Source organism: Prionailurus viverrinus, chromosome C2 (assembly GCF_022837055.1).
Source record: "Prionailurus viverrinus isolate Anna chromosome C2, UM_Priviv_1.0, whole genome shotgun sequence".
Lineage (NCBI taxonomy): Eukaryota > Metazoa > Chordata > Mammalia > Carnivora > Felidae > Prionailurus > Prionailurus viverrinus.
Genome location: NC_062569.1, coordinates 118,237,131 through 118,250,768, shown reverse-complemented (window position 1 = coordinate 118,250,768; position 13,638 = coordinate 118,237,131). Strand labels below are relative to the sequence as shown.

Below are 13,638 nucleotides of genomic sequence, written 5' to 3'. Positions count from 1 at the left end.
GACCTCATTTAATCATTAAGACAGCCCTAAAATAGGTATTATGACATCTTCCATTGTTACAATTGAGGAAATTGAGGAATTGAATCATAATAACGTAGTAACTGAGCCAGACCCGCTTTTGTCTTTGTCTTTTGATTTTAACCTCATATGTTTCCTCATGTACACAGATGCCTATGAATTAGGGAGGCATCCTTCCATTCAGGAAAAGCACTGGCTTTTTCAACGGTAATCCTAGTGACTAGCTAATTCGTCCTGTGACTTTGCAAGAATAATTTAGAAATACCCAGAGTAAGGGAGTGAAAAATTGTGCTAAGAAGTACTTTCAAAAAAGTACTTCAGAGAGTACTTAGAAACTGCATAGTTTTTACACTCAGAAGTTATGATTCTCTACATGGGTGGGGGACACACTAGGAAAATAATTTAAAGAAAATTTGATGTGGATAGAGGAATAGGAAAAAAAAAAAAAAACAATGTCTGTGTTGCCTTTTCCTAACACATTCTTACCTCTGTCTTTCCTTCCGGACTCTCAAACACTCCTTTCCTCATGCTGTAAGGATTTTGTCAGGAAATCCATACACAGATTGTAAGGCAATTGTCGCTATACTGTGAATGTTATTATTTAGATTTTATATAGTAAAAACTGTGAATCCGTATTGAAATTGTCATAGACGTCAGCAATGGGGGAAATAGAACGTGGTCTAAAAAGTAGACTTTATTCCCTGAGGAAACTTTTCTCTATTTGAAAGATAATTTATAAATTACTTAAGATGAGAAAATAAATTATAATGATTTATCTCCACTTTCATAAAAACACTTGTACTCTATTTAAGTGGAGATCTTGAGAAAAGGTAGCTAAAACAGGGTTCTGAAAGGTAGCAAATTAAGTTGGGGCAATTATACTTTTCACGTGGGTACTTCGGCACATATGTTTTGCATTAATTGCTGCAATAAATTCTGTTAACCTGGCAAAGAGCAAAAACAGCATATTGATGATATCAGTCTTCCAAATCAGAAAGCTGCTTTTAGTATCTTGCTTTCCTCACCGTAGTGTACCAAATAAATACATACATAATTCTAATGTGTCATCCTTTATGTTTTCAGTGAATGTTTCAACCATTCAAGCTATTGGCACATTTTGCCATAAGCAAAAGTGAGGGCTTAGCAACAAACTTTTTTTGTCTCGCTTTTGGAGAATTAGAGTCCACAGCTACTTGCCCTGTTTTTCAATCATTTTATTTATATTTGAGTTCTGGAACTCTCATTCAAGAAAATGTAAACTTGACTTTATAGTCTCCAAACTGAGTTGCCTCTTATTTTAATTACAGGACAGGGTCTCAAAAGGTGTAGGAGCAAAGGGTTAAGCCTGAGTTAATGTCATTGCTGATTAATCAGTATCAAAATGGTTTCACCTTGAATTTCTTTTTTTTTTTTTTAATGTTTATTTATTTATTTTGAGAGAGTGAGAGAGATCACGCTCACAAGTTGGGGAGGGGCAGAGAGAGAAAGAGAGAGAGAGAATCCCAAGCAGGCTCTGCACAGGCAATGCAGAGTGGGATGCAGGGCTGGAACCCGTGAACTGGGAGGTCATGACCAGAGCTGAAGTCAGACGCTTAACTGACTGAGCCACCCAAGTACCCCTCATCTTGAATTTTCTATATGTTCATTAAGGTGAGGTTAATTTATCTTCTTTGAAATAATAGTTAAAGAAAGATAAATGAATAAATTCTATAGGTCCAGTAAAAGTAATACCTGCCCTTCATCCCCACCCCCTCCTTCCTTTGACAAAAATATAAAGCTTTAAAATTAGCTTTTTGCAGTGATAAAGTTGGTTGGTTTCCCATCAGTATGAAATTTAGGCATTCTCTACCTTAGGGTGACGAAGGGCAACAGAGAACAGCTCGTTAGTACTTAACATATATTTATTTCCTGATTTTCAAATCTAATTTAGCAATTAATACAAATCTATACGTTTTAGAAAGACATTTATTTATTGCATGTAATGGCAATCTTCACAGTAAGGAGAAGTTAGACTGGGAAGCCACTTTGCAACACTATGTGTGTGCCTGTCTGTGTCACCAATAGTATAATCCCTATGCAAAACAGAACTATCCCCACACTGTGGGCAAAATTTTATGAATGAATATATGCCTTTTAGATTCAAGATGATATAAAATTCTGTTTCTCTGAATTACAAATTGGTGATGAGGAAAAATAAAAACAATCATGTCTAAGTTATTTATCACTATCTAACTGTGTAAATTTTCCCCAACTGGACCCCCTAATCTACCTGTAATATTCAAAGATGGCATAAAACTAGAGCTGTGTCCAAATTGTGATTTTTTTTTCCCTTTCATATGCCAAAGTTGTTTATGGTTGGTTTTTCATTTTAACTGAATGTCAAGAACTGGCATAATCACAGAAATTATAAAGAAAATTAAATTGGCTTGTTATTCTTTTATTAGTTATATAAACTCCATCAAATAGAGCTATTCCCAAATATTGAAACTGTTGTTACAGAATCAGAATAGAAGGGAATAGTATTTTTCTCTTGGTTTACTTTTACTGTCTGGGTTACCATACATAAGTTAAGACTTGTGTACATTAGATAACTCAAAAAAGCTAAACTCTGATTTTATCACGGTGTTCTTGACATTTCTGATCTGAATTTATTTTTATAATTTTTTTTACATTTATTTATTTTTGAGAGACAGAGTGAGACAGTGCATGAGTGGGGGAGAGGCAGAAAGAGGAGACACAGAATCTGAAGCAGGCTCCGGGCTCTGAGCAAGCTTTCAGCACAGAGCCTGATGTGGGGCTCGAACCCACGAACTGTGAGGTCATGACCTGAGCTGAAGTGGGACACTCAACCGACTGAGCCACCCATGCGCCCAAACTCAAATCTAATTTTAAAGCCATAAATGTAAAAACCATTAAAATGAATCAAGAAAAATGTTAAGGAAAAAAAAAACTCATGTTCTATATTATAATTTGTTGTTTGTATTTATTTATTTACAAAACAGTTCACTCCTGAGTATTAGTTTCTTACTGGATTCTGGGAAAGAAGGTCATAGGGAAGGTATATTTTCTGCCCTTGAAGATAACTAAGGTGGGACAGATGACCACAGAATAAATACTCATATAAAAATTGTGTGTTTTGGGCACCTGGGTGGCTCAGTTGGTTGAGCGTCTGACTTCGGCTCAGGTCATGATCTCGCGGTCTGTGAGTTTGAGCCTCGCGTTAGGCTCTGGGCTGACAGCGCAGAGCCTGGAGCCTGCTTCAGATTCTGCATCTCCCTCTCTGTCTCCCCCTCCCCCACTCATGCTCTGTCTCTCTCTCTCTCTCTCTCTCTCTCAAAAATAAATAAACATAAAAAAAATTTAAAAATTTTGTGTTTTAACATAGATATAAAAATAACAAAAAAAATGCAATATGAATCTTCAGAGGAGGGTGCAGTTAGCTTCCCAGAAAAGAGCACCTGAGATATAGAGGAGATTTTTTTTTAATATAAAAGTTAATAGTAAGTTAAAAACAAGGAGGAGGAGGATAAATGATTTTTCTCATGTCATGTGGTAGCATGATTATAATCCCAATTTTTTACTGCTTGTATCTAGAATACGTTAAAAACAATTTGCCTAAGTATATATAAAAGTAAAAACCACTTTTGAAAGTACTGAACATTCAGAAATAGCTGTTCTTAGTAAGCATGCATCTGAGCTCAGTGTAAATTCTGTATGACTACATGCATACTCCTGTGTGTGAGTATAGGGAAACAAACATGATTGCATAGCAAAAAAGAACCAGTCCAAAATAGAAGCTTTTTATACTATTCATATTGACTACACTACCAAGAAAAGTCACATTGAGGATTTTCTGAATTCTTCCTTCTTTTGCAGTGATACTTTAGAAGTTTTCTGTCGCCAGCACTAATACTTTGATTTTTTCCTTTGATGCCATGCTTCTTATATAGAAAGTTTTGAATTAACCTGATAAGCATGTGACTCCTCATTGGACCCTCTGTGGGCCTTTATAAAGACCCATATTTATATGGTGAAGAGTTTGTTTATATGTGCATGTGTCTCTTTATCTGTAGACATCAGTCATGATGTATTACATGAAGTCCAGATGTGGTTGTCCTCTAGAATACGATGAAGCCAAAGCTATATCCTGATTCTCCTTTTCCAGAAATTCAAACCAATTTATTCTACAACGGATTTCTTTTGAAATTAAAAGAAGAAAATGTTTCATGGCATAAAGATGTCCAGAGAATGTTTTTAAATTGAAATTAAATTTCATCACTGCACTCTTTGTTCTCTATGCTAAAATTTTGAATCCTTCTGTCTAAGGATTCTAGGAATACTTTATTTCTAAAATAAATGCTGTAGTGGGGCGCCTGGGTGGCTCAGTAGGTTAAGCATCTGACTCTTGATTTTGGCTCAGGTCATGATCTCATGGTCGTGAGATTAAGCCGCCTGTCGGGCTCCGTTCTGGGCATGGAACGTGCTTGGGATTCTCTCTTTCCCTCACCCTCTGCTCCTCCCTCACTTGCAATCTCTCTGTGTCTTTCTGTCTCTCAAAAAAAAAATTAAAAAAATAAAAATGAAAGAAATGCTGTAGTGAAATTGTGATATAGGCAAACGTGCTTATTCTCTTTCATTTTCATTGCCATCAGTCAAATGCTGACTGAACAGAGAGCTTTCCTTTAGTAGTTGAAGGTGCTGATAATCAAGATTTTATGACAAAATAAAAAATGTATTCCAAGGCATCCTCAGTTGATGGTGTGAAGGCAAAATGTATATGCTAAAGTTTGAGCACCTATTTGCCTTAGTGATTATTTTTATAATATTATAATTGCATACTATATTTTCATTTTTCACATTTTAATCTGTCAGAAAAAGTCTTTCTGAATTAGAAATCAACAAGTTCTGCTATTTCCAGAATATTTTAAAAAAGCAAAATATGTTGAAAAAAATACAGTGTTAATGTAATCATTAATGTTCTACTTACAGTAACTTCTACATTTTGGGAAACACGTTTTCCTTGTCTAAGTGATTCATAATATTAGTTGACAGTGCACAGAAACAAATGAGATCTGCTATTCGAGGCACTGTTATTAAATCTGAGGTAGTTAATTCACTAAAATTTCACTGAGTAGAACATCACTACTCATTTATATCAAAGGATTATTTTGTTGTAAGAATACATTCCCTCGTGCGGCACCTGGGTGGCTCAGTTGGGTTGGGTGTCCAACTTCAGCTCAGGTCATGATCTCACAGCTTCATGGTTTGTGGGTTTGCATCCCGTGTGGGGCTCTATGCTAACAGTGTGGAGCCTACTTGGGATTCTCCCTCCCTCTCTCTCTATCCCTTCCCCACTGGTGCATGCTCTCTGTCTCTCTCAAAATAGATAAATAAACTTAAAAAAAAAAGATTACATTCCTTCATGATAGTTTGATAGCTGTTTCCTTCATGATAGTATGACATTAGAGTGGCCTTCATACTTCTCAGATTAAGAAGGAAAAAAAAAGGAAAGTTTTAACACACTAGAAAAAGCACAGCATTTCCAATTACTGAAGTGTCCAGCTTTCAAGCAGAATTTTGGTCTATGTTTCTGTTAGTTCCTTGAACAGCTCTAGTCATTAAAACACAGACACCTTACTGGAAGCCTGTGTGTTTGGAATCCAAGGAGGTCTCCCTGCCCCTGGCAAACATTGAGATGAGGCAGCTCATTACAGTTTCTTGTATAATTAGGACCTGTATAGAAGTAAGTCCAAGATTATTGCTCAGGAGGAAAAGCTATTAAGAAAGAGTAAGTTGATAGTACACCACCTTGTCCAGAAATCTGCTTAGATCACATAAATAAGCCATTAAAATACCATGTGACAAAAGAGATTTTTTTTTCACAGAACTGCTCGCACAACAATTTTTTGTTTAATTTTTACATAATGATTTTAGCTGGTAACTTGATGGAGAAATGATCATAAATGAGTATTTCTGTGACATAAGATGCCTGTTAACAGAATTTACAGGAAGATTTATCTGCACATAATAAATTATAGGTGACTTCATTTGTAATCTAAAAAAACTTACAATTTTTAGTCAATGAAATACAGTAGTAACTCGATCTATTGCAACTGTTTTCATTATATTTAGGTAAAAATAAATATAAACAGGAAGCCTGTGGGAGCTCTTAAGAGTATATAATCACAGTAGATAAAGTCAGTGTTGAAATACATAAGTACATTAATCCAACTTTGACTTCTCTAAATTTCTTCTCAATGGCATATCCTGGTATGTCCAATAAAATGAAAAGCTGAGGTTTGGTGAGCTTCTGTGAGAACATACATCTTGGTTTCTTCACTCCATGTTATGGTTGACCAGAGTCCTACAGCCGAGATTTACAACACCCAGAATAAAAGTTATCACTTTCTCTATCATCTTCTTCTCTTTGTGAACATTTAGGTGCAACCTGTAAGCAGATTAAAGGACCCCTCTGCTATCTGTAAGCTAGAGCAAAGCTACCCCTTCTATCCTAACAGAAAGTGATGAAAATGATAAGTAGTGTGCAAGAAATGTGGCTGGGGACGATGAAAGTGATGGTGTGAACAGAAAAGGAAATGCCATTTTTCTTCAGTAAATGCAAGACATAGTCAAGAGATGGGTTTGTTTTCTGTTGTAGTGGTTTTATAGTTATTTGCAAATGGCTTTAAAGGCACTTTAACTGAAGGTTTTAGAAGAAAACATGTTTATTATTGTCAGAGTCTGAAATTCTTTAGCCATTAAAGTCCTCTGCTCCCTCAGAAATAATTATTTGATAATTTTTATAGCTCAGTATTTTCATAAAATGCAACTAACATTTCATAAAATGCAAATAGCATTACTACAAAGCATAGTGATGTGTTATTAGATAATTGAAAACGTCTTCCACTTCAGTAAGAAATTGCCATTTAATTTTAAATATTATTTTAGCAGTGTCTACATATTTGCAGCACTTAATCTACAAGATGTGAATGTTTAATTCTCAGTCTTTCCAAGCGGACACATAGGCACATGAATCAGAACTTTGAAATGCCCTTGAAAAAAGTCTTCTTTAAAGATTCTCTAAGAGTGAAAACTCCAGAAATTTATAGCTAAAAAAAATTAATCCGTCCTAACAAGTAATATTTACTGAAAATACTTATTTCAATAATTGAGTCCTTGAAATCATCTTACCGCATTATTATTAAGAAGGGAAGGAGGAATAAGTTCCTGGTACAGAAGATTCTTTATAACATTGTTAATTCGAATGAAAAAGGAGCGAACATTTGGTTGTCTCTCTGTTATGATGAAGGATAGGAAAGGGAGAGAGAACAAGACTCCTGTGCACCTTAAATCTACAGTCCAGCTGAGTGGGAAAAGTGACAGTAAAGATCAGTGGCAGATGACAGCAAGGGTTCCTCCTTGATAGAAGTAGTGACACCAATTTGAGCCAACTTTCTCTATTCTTACGTTGTTCTCATTCCTGTACTCCATTCCACCCCTTCTAATTCCCATCAGAGACCATGCTTCCTTTTTTGTTCAGCAAATCTCAAATTAGTGCCCACCCGAAAGCCAACTCAATGAGTTTGAGCAAGGACTCCCTTATGGTTTTCATGAATGGAAACCCGTTCACATTTAAAATAAGATTTACAAAAAAATATTGTCTGATTAAGAGCAAGAATAGAGTAAAGCATGTGAAGGAAACCCAGAACCGTATCCATCCAGACTTTGGTCAGTTATTTCCAAATACAGTTTTTCCAAAAAGCACCGATTTATATCTCAGCTCAGAGTCAGAAGATTTAAAAATGTGTCCAGTTCAAATCGCTTTAATTTAAGAAATATGTCCATATACCATATGGACCTTTGCATAGAAAATATTCTGAAATTAATGAAATGACGTGTTTCCTGTTACCAAACAAAAATATTTGGTGATCGTACCATTTAGAATATAAAAACTGGTAAGGAACAGTTTATATCTTTGAAAAATAATCTGGCACGAGGCAGTTATTAAAGAATTAAGCCACTTCCCCATCTGAGTTTAAGAATAACTTCCTAACTTTTTTTGTTGTTGTTAAAATTCATAATTATGGACTCAGGATTTTTTTCAGCAGTTGAAATAAACCTTCCATGTTGCAAATCATCATCAAAACTCAAAAGACTAGAATATAATCGTACATCACAATTTTCTCTGCTTCTTCCATGTGCTGACATTTGTATAGTGGCACCACCTGAAAGGCTATGATCAAATCTACTTTTATTTTAGGAGAGAAAAACGTTAGTAATGGAAGTTCTTGCCCGATTCAGTGTCAGGTTCAATATACTATATTGCAATGTTGGATTTAGTCAATGGATCCAGAGAAATCACTCACAACACGTTGACTTTCAAATTCCATTAACTTTCTCTTTTTCTTATTTCAATTATGCTGCACTGAGATTGCTGCACAACAGATCACAGGAGACTTGAGCTTATATCCTGGGAAGTCCCAGTTTAGCAATTACTCACTTTAGAGTGACTGTATTCTTAGATTCTGCTTTTCTGATTTGGCTATAAACAAAAGACACCATATAAACTCAAAAATAAATGCTTTTAAAAAGTGTTTTGAGGTCACTATTCTTTTCTATTAGGTTATATATCCATGATTGGTTATAAATACAATTCAGAAGCCAAAATGGTATGGTTGTTAGTTAAGGTATTAATTTTACACGAACATTGAATCTGTATAGCACGTTATAATCTCATGGTGATTTTAAATACATTTATATTATTTGATCATCACAGAAACATTGTGAGATAACCAGGGCAGATGCAATTATGTTTGATAGACAACAGAATCAGAATCATGAGTAATGATGCTATTGTGTTTTCCTCATTCACGCTAAATGGAGTGCACTAAAAATTCCATTTCTGGGTAAATGCAACAAATTTAATTAATCCATTACACTTATTTTAATCAGCAATGTGATCCAATTCTCTTTGGTTTTGCTATTCTCTTTTGAGTAGACACCAAATGCTGATGTGACTGGTCCAGCCCTTCTTCCCTCATTATCATCAGAGAAAACTTAAGGGTATTTAGTTCTTTAGTTAACAGCCTACATTCCAATGAGTATTTTACAAAATGGAGACAACAATCATATTTTCTTTGCCTCAAACACTTCTTCCCTCTGGTTACTAATATTGAAATTAAGTCAGCCATTTATCTTAACATATTGAGTGACACATATTCATCAGTTAGTACATATTCAATTATTACACACACACACAAATACATTGAACCATTTAAACCCCTCAAGGCATTGCAAACATGATCTAATGATTTATGAATGCTGGTATTGTAAACTCTATGCAAATCATATGTAAAACTCAGAGAAATGACCTGATGTCTGATAGAGCTGTCCAACTAGACTTTGTGAGTAGAACATATCTTTATCAGAATGAACGTTGGTAAAATACTTTAATCTGAAGGTGAAAATGTATTCTTATATTTTCAAACATTTTCTAACATTGATTAATCTGAAATATTGCGTATAACACTGATTAATCAGTAAAGCATTTTTAAAAATCATTTTTGACAGATAATTTCAGTATAATTAAGCATACTGTTCATTTCCAAACTGATATCCTGGGAAATAATACCATTATGGAAATTGCACTATGTAATCCATGCAGCAACTGTCTTCTCTTATCTAAATATAATTACTTCTCATTGGGATTAATTTATTGAGAGAAAAAAATCTTTAAGGATTTCTAGTGTAATTAAGTTTATGCGTTTTTCTTGCACTTGCGCAAAACTTAGAGATTCTAACTTTGAGAATTTTATGTCTTCTAACTTAATAATCAGGACGATTTTTTAATACTCATCTAGATAACCAAATATCCTCCTTTAAAAAAGCAGGGCTTAAAAATTCAGAATTATAATATATGTCAAATATATTATTTCTTTAACGTTTTATAAGATTAAATGTTTCCTATCTGGGGTGATTAAATGGTAGTATTTTTTGTGTATAAGGAAATACTTTATTGACAACACGTGGACCTGTCGTGCAGTGCCATGTACTACTGTCATGTTTTGATTCATGTGTATATGGAACCTAAAAATGATTTCTGAATGTATTTAGTGATTCAGTGGCTCTAGTAATACATGGCTATTTTGTGTAAATTTCCTCCACATCTTCCCTTAGTCACTTGTAGGATTGCTTTCTGATTTAGAAGAAGGATGAGGTGAAAGCATTAGTTTCCATTGTTTAATAGATCAACAAAGTGAGCCTTTCGTTATTAATTAGACTTGAAGTATCTTTTTATATTTTAATTTCTAGTCCATTACAAATTAATGCCCTCTGTGTTAGAAATAAAAGATTTGCCTTTCTTTTAATAATATATTCAAAATGCAACCGCATTAATGTTATTATTAATCTTATTATTCATCAGACTTTTTAATAACTAGTGCAAAGTTCTGAATAAAATCATTAAAGCCTTTGGGTAACAGTACTTTGTCTAAATAACTAGAGCTTATTCCAGGCAGTGTTAGAAAACATAGTATTGTTTTGGCTTCTCCTGAAATTATTAGTTAAGCATTTTGTTTGTTACACAGAGGTAGACAATTTATATGGTATTAGAAAATACACATGATAGAATCCTCTGCTTCATATTGGACAGAGGCAATATAAAGATGTCGTATCCGACACAAACTGATATTAATTCATCATGGGAGCATATTTAAGAAATTTGTTCATAGTGAAATCATATGTAAATTTGTCAAAATTAATGGTCTTTGAAGTTATTTTGATACCATGTTAGCATTACTGTTCCTGCTTTGCATTTTTGCTATTTCTTCTTTAAACCTGTAATTATTTTGTCAAAAATTATTATCAATATTTTGAACATTGATCTACCTTTATAAACAAGACAGTTAAAAAAGCCAGAGAAATCTGATTCCTTGGCTTTCCCTATGATTGCTTTTATTTTGCCATTTTCTTCTTTTTCTCTCATATTCCTATAACAGAAAGAAAGTCATGTGTTTTGAACATGTTAATATTGTTATATCAATAACAACAGACAACTTTAACTTGACAGAGGCAAATAGAAATAACTTATTTCTCTTAACTATATTTGTATATTTGTGTTTTTTGTGTTTTTTTAGTCAATCTACTGGATTCAAAAACAATTCAAGGGGAGCTGGGCTGGATCTCTTATCCATCACATGGGGTGAGTTTGGTAAACTATTGAAAGGGAATATCATTCTGTGCGTTGTCTCTTAAAGAATAGAAGGAATTATTGGTATGTTCTCTGAAAGGAACTCCTGTACTTCTGGTGACAAGTTAATTTTATCAGTAGATTCAATACATGGACTAAGACAGCCTGATATTCGTGTACAATGGAACTACTGAAAATTTTGAAGTTTTATTTGTTTCTTCTGAATTTACCAATTGCTTGATGGTGCTAATTAAGCCTTCTAATTATGACTGGCATTATGTAGAAGATCTAAAGGTGATCATCTAAAATTTTTTTGTGTGATGTGATCAGAATAGGTGAATTGAGAAGACATTTCAAATTTCAAGTAATGTATAAAGCGTGTATTTGGAGAACTGCAGAGGTGTAGCCTTAAAAGCCACCTTGGTGACTGTTCCAAGGAGGATATGTTTGTCAACTATATGAACCTTTGATTTGTCTGTTTATTTGTCCTTATTTCTTAATTTCTTCACATTGCCTTAATGTCTTTGCTTAAAATGTCTGCATCATGTTTGCATCAGCTTAAGACTGGGGAATTTTATTTAGAAAAAAATTTTGGCTACTTTTAAATTTTAAACTCTTCACATACCGTTAGTATTTTGCCAGTGAGACAAAGATCGTTCAAGTGTACGGTATGTTTGTGACCCAAATGTTTCTGATAACACTTTGTGTGAGGATACTGCTTTTCTTTTCTTTTCTTTTCTTTTCTTTTCTTTTCTTTTCTTTTCTTTCTTTTTGTTTTTCAGAAAAAAAGATCACACACATTTAGAAAATTCTTGTTCTTAGAAAATTGTGTAATAAGTACCTAAATATGCCTTGTTTCCAAGTATAGACTGTGGAAAATGCAAAATGCTATTTTGAAATACTTGTGAGAGGAACAAATTTGTGTATTTCTTCTCCTACTCTCATCCTTTTTCAAAGAGATTATAATTACTTCCACTTTGTATCGGTATTCAGTCTTTAGATTTTTGTGCCTAAACATACTGATTTTTACGGTACTACCAGCTTCTTCTTCACCAGCGGATGTTTTACATCAGGGATACTTCATCTATCTGTCATCTTTGAATCTGCTTCTCTTCCTGGTACACCTTGACATTGACACAATGCCAAAACCTATCACATAATCAGGACTTGGTTAGTTGCTTTGGAGGGGAGAGTATGAAGTAAGCCAGGATTTGGTTTTCCCATAGGTGTAAACGGAATCAAATGATTAGGATAAAAGAACATCCTGGGTAGTTCTGAAGAGTGAATCAAAATTCTGGATTGAGCTGGAAAACTCATTTAAAATTAATCATCCTAAAATCAAGCCTAATTTTAATTCTGATTTTATAAATTTGACTTTTTCATTACTTCATCAGAGCATCTACCACAAAAACATGCTACCCAAGGATATATGAAAAGCAAAAACCACAGTGACATTTTACTAATAGCTACTTATATGTGCTTTAAAAAAGTCAATAAGAAATTAACTCATATTTCAAAGCAACAATCTCATGTTTTCCTTTAAAGAAGGTATAAAGAAAACATATTTCTATATATTAAGAATTTAGGGAGAATACTGTATAAATGAATTCATTTTACCATGTGAATCTTACAGATTTTGCGATGAAACAAAATTGGCACTTCTACTTCCAGAGATATGTTGGGGGTGGGGAGGAATGTTCTAGAACTCTACTACATAAGGTGTGGGACATGCACCACCCAGCATTATCAATCCCCCAGAGATTCTTAGATATGCAGACCCTCAGGTCCTGCTCCAGACTTTCTGAATCAGAGTCTGCATCTTAATGTGGTCCCCAGGTAGTTGTTGAGCACAATAAATTTAAGAAGTACTACTTGGGGGGCGCTTGGGTGGTTCAGTCGGTTAAGCGACTGAGTCTTGATTTTGGCTCAGGTCATGATCTCATGGTTTTTTAAGGTTAAATAAACTTAAAAAAAAAGAAAAAAAGAAAAAAGGAAAAGAAAAGAAAAGAAAAGAGAAAAGAAAAAGGAAAAAGGAAAATAAATCACTACTTAGGATAACAGACCTCTTGGCCTTTCCCACGTCTTGCCCAATTTCCTACCTCATTTTTGTCTACAAACATTTATGGTTTTACCAGTTTCTCCTTTGGCTTACAATTGCCTCAGAGAGCCATCCTCAGGAGCTGGGCCTTTCTCCTCTTTGTTTTCCTGGTGCATCTTCTTACAGCCTTGCCTTCCCCTTTTCTGATGCACTGACTAGCCTAAAACAGCTGGCCAAGCTTTCCACATTTATCATTAAAACTTGCAGGGAGGGAAAAAAAAATATCTCTGCAACAGGTCATGGTATTTATAATACCCCAAGACCCCAAAGCAAAAAAATAAAAACAGGGAGAGATGTGACGTGGTGCTGTGTAGTGTGTTTTTCCTTTAAACTG

The 13,638-nt window shown here is 34.3% G+C and overlaps 1 protein-coding gene across 5 annotated transcripts in view; it reads left to right on the top strand.

Moving 5' to 3' along the window:
- Positions 1–13,638, top strand: part of EPHA3 (EPH receptor A3) — a 356,643-nt gene that overhangs the window by 8,047 nt on the left and 334,958 nt on the right. For all 5 annotated transcript variants that reach the window (XM_047875913.1, XM_047875912.1, XM_047875916.1 and 2 more), the window contains exon 2: positions 11,154–11,218. In XM_047875913.1, coding sequence (XP_047731869.1) covers positions 11,154–11,218 — 65 coding nt within the window. The remainder of the gene's footprint in view (positions 1–11,153; positions 11,219–13,638) is intronic.